Raw genomic sequence first — 10,595 nt, 5'->3', positions numbered from 1 at the left:
TTTTAATAATTTTTTCTTTTCTAATTATGTATGGCCTTGCAAACAAGAATATTAAATCTATATTTGTTTAAAGATACAGCAAATCATTTTTATTCCCGAAACTTAGAAATACCGGGTTGGTGTCCGGCGGGGGATAGTTTCACTGTAGTTAAGATATTATGTTTTTGTTGTTTTCTCATTTTGTTTTTAATAATTTGTTCTTTTCTAATTATGTATGGCCTTGCCCGCTGAGCGGCCTGCCTGGTTAAGATATTTTGGACTTATATTGTTTAAAACGCGATACATATGGTTTATTGTTAACTGATTTATAGCTGCGGGTTATTAGCAGCAAAGAGTATGTTATGCAGTGCCCACCATACAGCTGCCTCAATGATGTCATATCTATTAATAGGTACGGTAGCGACAAACACAACAGTTGAGCTCAGCAGGAAAACGGATGCCTTTTTCGATCTTGTCTTCTTTTTGACATTTTTTTTGTTCTTTTTTAATATCTAAAGTTGTAAAAGCAACAAGAATGAAATTCAAAACCGTACTTGAGGGTCAACAAGCAATAGTCACTGACCATTTAGGAAAGGTAGAACTTATCGTAGGACCGCAGAGGGTGAGTTTACTTGACAAAGTATTACTATTATGGCCTAGGCATAGGCGTAGGCCTACATCTTGGCTCTCTATCTAGGCCTAGGCCTAGGCCTAGGCTAGTGCTGTACTATAGCATAGGCCCCTTTACTCCCTAGCCTATTCCGCCACCTCCTCTATCTAGCCTGGACTTAAAGTTGTTTTCCATTTAAAGCCTAGGCGAATTTATTCAAGCAAATCGAAAGCGTCGGTTCGCTTCCTGAGCTCCGAGGCCTAGAGTAGGCCTAGGCCTACTGACTGATTTTGCTGACTTGAAGCTCAGTCAGTCGGACTAGTCTAGGCTAGGCCTAGGCGAATTTATTCGCGCAATTTGAAACGGTGTTCGATCATTTCGGCCGCCAGTTATTTCGGCCGCCACGCAAAATGTATGGAACGCCAAAGGGGCCACCGAATACACAACAGCCGCTAATGAAAAGAACGTAGTCATATAACAGCTGGATACGTCAATAACAAAAAGGGGAAAATATGTAAGCCTAGGCCTACAGTGAATAATTAGGAATTTATATACCGGTATAAAAATATAATGTACTATCCCAATATATAAATGAAATGATTGAAATATTATACATACATACGGTAATTCCTTATAATATTTTGATATTTTATTCCTATATGATATTTATGTAAATTTGCTTATTTTTGTATTATGGAAGTTTCAGTATATAGTTAAATATTTACAGTGATTGTTACAACTTTAGTATCAATAAAAAAAGACTATACCAGTTTAAGTTTTGCTATTTTTTGCGAGTCTTGTAGTAAGGTGTTTCAATTTACAATACATATACTGTGCCGCCATAATTAATATCACAAAAACGTATACAGTATACATATAACAATACAAGACATATAATTAACCATCAATCAAACTAGTTTTAGGCAGAATTTATTTTCCCTCATCGTCTACCTGTAAAGAACAAATTAAAATCATTATCATGATAAATCAGCTTCTGCGCTCATGTAATTGTTACAATAATTCATAACAACGAACATCCGTTTATAACATTCCAAAGATAAAAAGTACAAAATTACATTATAGTGACACACAACTCATTACTGTATGACTATCATCAGTTAAAATTAACTAAAACAAGGCCATTTTTTCTACAGAAAAATACAGTAGGCCTAGTATAAAATGTGAATAATTACGGTATCATTAGGCGTTATTATATTTTATCAACACAAAAATAAATATATATAACTAATGAAAAACACGTGGGCATAAGCATACATTACATACAGATATGTAGGCCTATGCCTAAGTTAAATAAAAAAACGGCCAGATTATTATTATTATTATTATTATTATTGTATTATTATTATTATTATTATTATTATTATTACTATTTGACTCCATTTTTTGCGAGCTAGATTAGATGCATAATCAAGAACATTTAAGAGCACCAAACAAGTAGAAATTCCGCAAACATCTTATATGCCCGACATACAAAAATCGTCCAAAAATATTCTCATGCTCGGGAGTCGTATACGCAGATCGCCTTACGCACATTTGTATGGTACAACTGACAACATTCACAAATGTATTCATCTTTCAGGTGTTTTTATATCGTAAACGCCTCACTGTTTTGAGAGATTATACTGCTAATAGGAGAGAGTACCTAGTCATTCATGATAAAGATGGACTAGTCACACATAAACCTGGGTAAGTCACTTTCAAAGCTGCAGGGTTCCCAAACGAACCCCCGAACCGCTTGTTAAGGAGTTCATGGTTCCGCAGCTGAGGCCTGTACGCTTTGAACCCGCTGCTACTTCAGGGGTTTGGGATTTTACTGTACCTAACACCTCACAGAAGTCCAGTGTTCCCAACGGGGTACTCAGGTTTCTGACAAGAACATAAGTTAGTTTGGCCAGGGGCAGCTCAAGACCACTAGAAGTAGCTGGGTCCATGTGGCCCCAAAAACTCTATTGTAAACATTGGAAACGCTTAATTAATCACTTTAGAGTTCCACAAACTATAGGAATTACATTTAATTTTTTTTTTATCCCCAACAATTTTTTTTCTGTTTCTCCCCTATAGGGGACACTTAACCCACAGCAACCCAGACTATTTTTTTTTTCAAATATCGAATACTCCATTAAATTTTAGAATGGTCGACTTGCTATTCCATCACCAAATCATTTGATTTAAAATATGAGTGCAGAGACATTTTATGTTCATAGTAGTTGTGTTCACATCTCTTTCTAAACAGGCCATGTCAGGTATTCTTGAACCCTTATCTGCATGAAAGCATCAAAGTGGAGCCGGCCATTATACTGGACGGCACGCAGCTCCTCGTTGTCTACAAGAAATCCCATGATAACGTTGTCACCAGAAGACTAGTCAATGGCCCTCAGGTGTTTATTCCAGAGGCAGAGGAGTGGTATGTATACTTTTTTTTTTTTATTGTACTTTATTATATTATATTATATTTTACTTTATTTTTTATTTTATTTTTAAAAATTTTATTATTTAATTTTATTTTATTATTTTATTTTATTGTATTTTATTTTGTTGTAGTTTATTTTTATTTCTATGTATGGTATGGTATGTTACTGAAGAGTTTGCACAAATGATAATTGAGGGACAAATGAGCTAAGTTCTCTAGTCTTGATCTTCAAGGTAAGTTCAAGGTAAATAAATACTGTATACAAAAATATATATATATCAACAATAAACTTAAAAACATATACAAAAAAACACAATCATTCCATTACGAAATCCTGACTGATAAAATGAAGATCATGCATTCTCTTCAAGAATGGAATGAATGATCTTTGATTTAAACGTAGCAAGATTATTCTGAAAGATATCAATATCTGATCACTAGTTAGGTTATTAAAAGTATATTGTATGGTAATTGATGAGAAATTCCTTATTGTTTAATTAACAGTTAAAAAAAAGTAGGAATTATTTGTTGGGAAAGAAAGCCCAGAAAAGGGACCCAGGAAAGGGGAACGGGGTACGGGGCCCCGGGACTCGTGAAAGACCCAACATCTGACCAACAAAAGAAGGGAAATGTTCTCTTTACAATTTTTGGACTTATGATGGTATTGTTGGTGGTTTAAAATGCTTGCCTCCCAATCCAAGGGTTCTGGGTTCAAATTCTGGTTTAATTAAAAGATAATCAAGTTCAATTTTGAGGCTTTGAGAGTAGTCACCATCATTTCACAGCATCATTTAGGACTCTCATTGCTCTGTAAGCCTAATTTGCACTGGACTTCTTTCAGTAAAAAGCTGAGATCATAGTAAACATTCACAATCTTACCACTGGGATCACTGGAGTTTTTTTGGTACATCTTTCCAGTGAGTCAGCAAGTCTTACCAAAAAAAAAAAATTCCAGTACAAATTAGACTTTAATCTCTTTGAGATTTGAAGTATGGACCTTGTTTTTATTTTTAGAAAAAGATCTTTAATATAGGTCTGGAACGATTATACCCACCAAGCCACAACCCCAAGCCAGTCACTCTTTATGAGTTATGGAGCTGCTTCTCAGAAATTTATTTTGTCATTATTTAAGAAAAAAATCCCCACCTAGATTTTTGTGTCTACTGCCATAGGGGGTATGGGCAGTAGACACTTTGTTTCATCTGGCAATTGGACTTGTAAGAGTAAAACCTGTGGAGGAACAATAGGATGGGTCATGAACCTAAGGTAAAAAATTTAAGAAAGTTTACGAAATATGCTACCATGCTAGATAAGACCTGTCCTAGTTAAGTTATTCATGTGAGTATCCAACACAGAATGCTACTAGATAAGACCTGTCCTAGAAAGTTCACTAAATAAAAAGTCTCAACATTCTGGTATATTGTACAGTTGAAAGTGCATTGCCAACACAGAAAGCATGGACACACGCTCCAGCTGGGAGTCTGTGTTACTGTTATTCCTTATGAGTTTCACCATGGAGGAGTGATTAATTATCCCACTGAGCTAATCTGCCCTTGGTCGCAAAATTTCCATAATAATTCGCTAGTATGAAATAATTTTTTTAAAATTTTTTTTAAATTTTAGGTTCCATGAATTTACTTGGCATGGACCGTCTCCAGATGACAAGACCAAAATTGTAAAATGCCAGCGCAAGTTCACAAAGCTTACAATCATCCCAGAAAACATGTATTATAACGTAAGTGAAATTCCATCACAAGTGTCAGTGACCAACACAAGAAAATTCTTGCACACTAATAAGCTTTAAACTGATGGGTCATAAATTACTGAAAACGACTTACTAATTGCTAAAGTTACGAGTATAATATATCGTCTTCTCTATACTGAAGTATATAATATTGGCACATTCTTATGCTAATTACTCAGTTTAACTTTTAGCGGCAATACATTGGTGTTGGGATGACAAACCTTATATAATGAAGAAATGCATAATTTTACATCTGAATGTTTCAGTGAACAGGGGTTCTTCCCTGCCTTTGTCCTGGACCTCTGCCTCTCATAGGTAACCTCCTTATGAAACCCTGGTTACAGCCTGCTGTCCCCTGGGCCAGCATGTAGTGTTTTTTTTTTAAATTATTTTCCTTAAGGTCTTTCCTTGTGGTGTCAACTAACAGGGACCAATGTAGCAATATCGGATGGGGGACTTGCTTTCTAAACCCCTGCCTAAATTCCTGGTGCGATGCACAGTGATGGATACTATGCATTCCAAACCATTACTGGTCCAACTAATTTTTTGATTTGGAGAACACTGCAAATCTTTTATAATTTAATTTTTATAAAACACTTTTGTTACTACAGGTTACTGACGTACGAACTCAAGATGACACAACACTGACCTTGAAGATAATGCTCTTCTATGAACTAAAAGATGCTGTTACTATGTTAACCATGACCCATGACCCTATTGCTGATCTCATCAATGCTTTGTGTGCAGATGTGGTCGCATTCGCTGCTAATCTAAGGTAAGGTCTGCACTAACAAAATGATTAAGTGAATGGCAGGCCCTAACATTCACAGAGAACCCAAGTGTAGTAATTCTAGTTGTATATTGCAATATAATGACATGTGGGCAGACATTGTATGTGTCATGACATCATGGTTTGGGTTACCTGAATCACTGAATAAATCAGAGTGTTACATAACATAATTATTATAATTATTATTATTATTATTATATTATTTTTATTGTCAAACCACCACACCATTACACCTAGAATAATAGTTAATTAAAATTATTTTTAATATCGTACTACCTTTGCATAACATTTATTTCTCGCATTATCAGTAAGGTGTCGTTTTTACTAGTTACTCAATATATGTACAACATTCGCTTACTTTAATTTACCAAAATAAATCTTTGTTAATTTCAGTTATGCAGCTTTTTTAGGACAAAGTAGCGATTTGAGTTGCCTTAAGTCGTATCCTCAGTTGATTCAAAGGGCGGAACGAATTGGTTTTGAAGTTAACAAGGTTGTTTATCGTGGTTACCAGGCTAGTTCACAACTACAGGTAAAAATACTGAACAATTTCCTTTAAGTGAAAACCAGTTTGCTTACTTTTTTGGTTTGAACAGTTTCGCTAACTACCAGTTAGTAGTGGTTCAATATTAAATGTGAAAAAAGATGAAATTTTATTAACATACAGGTAATAATGTAATACAGTTGTAGACTTGAAGTAGAAAATAATTAGAAATGCAAAATATTTTTATGATTATTGTTATCAGATTGAGGCTTGACTAGGCTGTGATTATTACTGTTATTATTATTGTTGGTTATTATTATTATTATATTTCATCACCATCATCATTAATTTAGTCTACGTTTTTATTAGATTTTTGTATACTCTTGTGCTGCATGTAATAATTCTGTAATAATATTGCAGCTGCTGCAGTGGTCATATTATTGTAGTCATTATTTTTAATATAAAACTTCTGTTTTTGCTTTTCATTAGCAAGCTTTATTTTGCAAAGTTGTATTATGAAATTTTACTATTAACTAAGTAATTATGTAATACAGTTTTAGACATAAAAATAAAAATAAAATAATCTAGAAATGCAAAATATTATAATTATTGTTATTAGATTGATACTTGACTAGGCTGTGATTATTACTTTTATTATTACTGTTATTATTGTTATTTCATCACCATCATCATTAATTATTCTACGTTTTTATTAGACTTTTGTATACTCTTGTGTTACATGTAATAGTTCTGTAATAATATTGCAGAGCTCATATTATTGTAATAAAATTTTTAATATAAAACTTCCTTTTTTGTTTTTTATTAGCAAGCTTTATTTTGATATGTCATGTATAAAATTACAAGTTACTTGCTTTGAGATTATGTTAGTTCTTTCTGAACATTTCTTTACGTAGACTCTGGTATATTTATATGTATGCAGACCAGTGCCAGGATTGATTTTGTATATATTTTTTTTACGTTTGTAGAATATGCAAGACAATGCCATCAAGTCCCGCACACAGCTCCGACTGAACACAGAAGTTGAAGAGCGAGAACAGAAACTGGTTCAGTTCAGGTTACAGCGAGAGGAAGCTAGGAGTAAACTGAGTAAGAATGAAAGTTCTCAAAACATTGTAATCAACAACATCTCTCACCTACTATCATGAAAATCATGCAGCACCTCTCTTCTCAGGGGTCCCAAAAGTCTTCCAGAACTCGCGGGAGTCTCCTATAAATGGGGATGACCTTCCGCACTACAGCAAGCAAGCAAGAATCTCCTGGGAAAACCCTATTTCCCGTAAATTCATAATATTTGCCTGTTTTTGTGTCTACTACCCGAGGGCAGTAGACACTTTGCTATCCTGGTCAATCCGGAAGCGTAAAGTTGACATTCACAAAAGTGTGAAGTAAGAATCAGGAAGTGTAAAGTTGACATTATGTCACATTCATGATGTGTGATATGACGTGATTTTACTACTCTACTACCTGTAAACTAGGTCGTGTGTGGTACTGTATGATGCATTGCTAACCAATTAGTCATTATCTATCAGGCGCACAGTTCTGAAAGTTGAAAGTTAAAATTAAATGGTAAAGTGGTTAAACGGGTCTACAGTTGAACTCAGTTCGAGACTGTTTTGCTTGTGGTTTTTCCTACCCTAACTCGGTGGTTTTGGAGTTGCAACAAAAACTATTATTAATAATACTATTATTTCATTAATCACTTTTGACATCACCGTTTCTATTAAATTTGGCAGTAGACACATGCTCCTGCTGGGAGCCTATTTTCAATATTTTATTATCAATTGTCTCCTGGAAGTCGGTGTCAATGGGTATCACTGTGTGTGCAGTAATAAAATTACAATGTGTTAACAAAGGTCATTCCACTGCAGATCAGTGGAGGATTCTAAGGGTGAGGGACAGCAGGCCTGGGCCCCTAAATTTTTCTAAATTACAAAAAAAAAAAAAAAAAAAAAAAAAAAAAGTGGGAAAAAAGAAAATTGTATTCTAAAATTTATGTCTGAGAGTGCCATTTCCGGCCATCTAGAGGTGCCATAAGGCCAAAAAAAATAAATTTTTGTGTTGGCCACATTTTGGGAAAATCCAAAAAATGGGTAGGTCGGTAGGAAAAGTAGAAAATACACAAATAATACAACAATTTTAGATTCGCATCGCGTACCATGCACCTAATAGGCTAGGACCTTGGCCCCTTAGCCTAGTCCAAGGCTATTTCAGCCTTATTAGCTCATTAACAAAAAATATTGTACCTTGTATTAATAAAAAAAAAAAAACTAAAATGCTGACACTGAATTTCGTAACATTTGCGTCGGTCGGGCGTGGCCAATACAATACTTTTTTTTATTTGGCCTAATAATAAATTTTAGCCCAAACCATGATAACCCCCCCCCCCCTCCCATCTATTTCAAATTTTAAGTTCAGCCACTGTAGATCTTCTAAAATATGACTTCTTTCAACATGGGATCCCTTGTCATCAACCAGTTGCAAATCCAGGAATTTTAAATAGACGGGGCCCAGAGAGGGACCTTCACAGATGGAGGTTCTATACTACCATGGTTTATGATTATGGCACCTTTTAGAGGCCAGAAATGGCACTCTTAGACTCAAAATTTGAGTAGAATTTTCATTTTGTAAATTTTTTTTTTTATTTTTAAAAATTTAGGGGAGGGGACAGCTGGACCCCTCTTGAATCCGCCACTGTCAACATCTCTAACATACTATCATTACCAACATCCATCCCCTATCATCATTAAAAATTTTTACCAGCATAGATATCTATCATCACTTATCACTAGCTATGTTGTCTATTCTCATCAAATTGTATTTTGTCTTAATACTTTTACAGAACAGGAGAGGCAGCTGTCTGAACACGAGCATGCGCAGGCACTTGACCGCATGACACAAGAACACGACCTACAGTTAGCCAGCTTAGACCACCACCAGAACGTGGAATTAACACAACTGGACACGCAGGCAAAGCTAGGTAAAATTTTACAAATTCTAAATCAAACTTAGCCTGGCCAGGGGTGGCTATATCCAGCACACACAGATTCAATAGTCTTTGATATTACTGTTTAAAATCTTACTTACATCATTTTACAGAACTTGAAGAAGCCAAAAACAAATCTGAAGAGGATTTCCTGAGAGAACTGAGTAAACTGAAGGTGGACATGACAAAGTACTTGGTCAACCAGCATCACTTTGAGATCAACAAGGAAGTGAATGTGGTTAATTTGAATTAATCTGACCTCTACATAAGATTGCAAAATGTTGAAAGAAAAGAAAGAAGCATGTGTGTTATTCAGAATAACCACAGGAATACAGTTTGGTTTACTTCTTTAACATCTGTCATAGTACTTAGTAAGTTAAATAAATTTACTATGTGATCTTATCAATACACATATTCAGTGGCGTAGAAAAGTATTTTTCATTGGTGGGGGGGGGGTGATTGAAAATTCTTGGAATTGACATAAAATTACTGATGTCGTACACACCCTTCAGTGTGAAAATGTGGCTTGCTTTGCAAGCACATCTAACATCTAAGGAAAGAAGAGTTTAGATTGGTACCAGATAAAATAATTTTGTTATCAACATTAATACATTATGCTAATTTTCATCTTTGTAAGCGCATAAGACATTGCAAATTATTCCTGCGACAGTCTTTTGAAGTGTGTAAAGCTCCATTTTATCCCATACATAGTCAAAATATTGGGGGGGGGCACGGGATGATACAATGGACCATCCCCCCCTTGTCAAATATTGGGGGGGATATATCCCCCATCCCCCGGGATCTACGCCTATGCACATATTATTTTTTGAAGGTTTGCATGGCAATGTAATAATATATATTAATGCTTGCGGTACACCATGTTGATAGTTCAGAAAAGAACTGTTGTTGTTGGTTTTGAGATTATCTTCAGAAGAATAATGTTATTATTCTCCTGAAAACGATTGAAGCAACTCAATCGAAACGTTGACATATTCTCAACCAACAACAACAGTTCTTTTCAGAACTATCTACGTTGTGTGCTGCAAGCATTAATACACATATTGATTTATTGATGAGGTCTTAAATATAATAGCAAGCAAGCATACTCAAAATAGCAAAGAGAAAATATTTTCTATATTCTGCCTTTCACATGGGTGGCAGGGGGACTGGGGCCCTGGCCGGGGAAAAATACAGTTTGTCATGGAGCAAAAAAAAGTATTTTTTTGAATATTAGTAAAGTCTAAAATCAATCAAATAACTAAAATCAATTAAATAAGCATTTGAAATCCCTAAATTATCATTGTTTTCGGGGAGTTTTTGAGCGATACCCATCCATGACAACTTACGCTCTCTTTGGGGATATTAGATATTACCAAATCCTGGTGCCAACCCTGGTCTGTCATAAAAATATTTGAATGAGAAATATTGTATAGATCCAAAATAAACCTTATATGTCGATCAAAGCAATGTATATCTATGATTTACTTTATCAGTTGCAGAAATACAAAGAAAGCAAATATATTCAGTACCGTATTATAATATACAGGAATTTT

General features: G+C 34.8%; 1 protein-coding gene across 1 annotated transcript; it reads left to right on the top strand.

The window, feature by feature from the left end:
* Positions 1–386: 386 nt before the first annotated feature.
* Positions 387–9,581, top strand: LOC117112964. Its single transcript, XM_033256197.1, has 9 exons — positions 387–601; positions 2,190–2,296; positions 2,844–3,014; positions 4,644–4,755; positions 5,376–5,539; positions 5,948–6,086; positions 7,025–7,145; positions 8,899–9,036; positions 9,156–9,581. Exons 1-9 carry the CDS (start codon positions 515–517, stop codon positions 9,293–9,295), a joined length of 1,179 nt encoding a protein of 392 aa, XP_033112088.1. The 5' UTR covers positions 387–514; the 3' UTR covers positions 9,296–9,581.
* Positions 9,582–10,595: the final 1,014 nt, after the last annotated feature.

The sequence above is a fragment of the Anneissia japonica genome, unplaced genomic scaffold (genome assembly GCF_011630105.1).
Source record: "Anneissia japonica isolate Jap-2015-1 unplaced genomic scaffold, ASM1163010v1 scaffold287774_len439945_cov178, whole genome shotgun sequence".
Taxonomy (NCBI): Eukaryota; Metazoa; Echinodermata; class Crinoidea; order Comatulida; family Comatulidae; genus Anneissia; species Anneissia japonica.
Note: the sequence above shows the minus strand (reverse complement) of the source record. Positions and strands in the feature narration are given on the sequence as shown.

Coding starts and splice junctions, on each gene's coding strand:
- LOC117112964 (XM_033256197.1), top strand. CDS start 515: ATGAAATTCAAAACCGTACTTGAGGGTCAACAAGCAATAGTCACTGAC. Junction 3,015..4,643: donor ATTCCAGAGGCAGAGGAGTG/GTATGTATACTT, acceptor TTTAAATTTTAG/GTTCCATGAATTTACTTGGC. Junction 4,756..5,375: donor CAGAAAACATGTATTATAAC/GTAAGTGAAATT, acceptor TTGTTACTACAG/GTTACTGACGTACGAACTCA.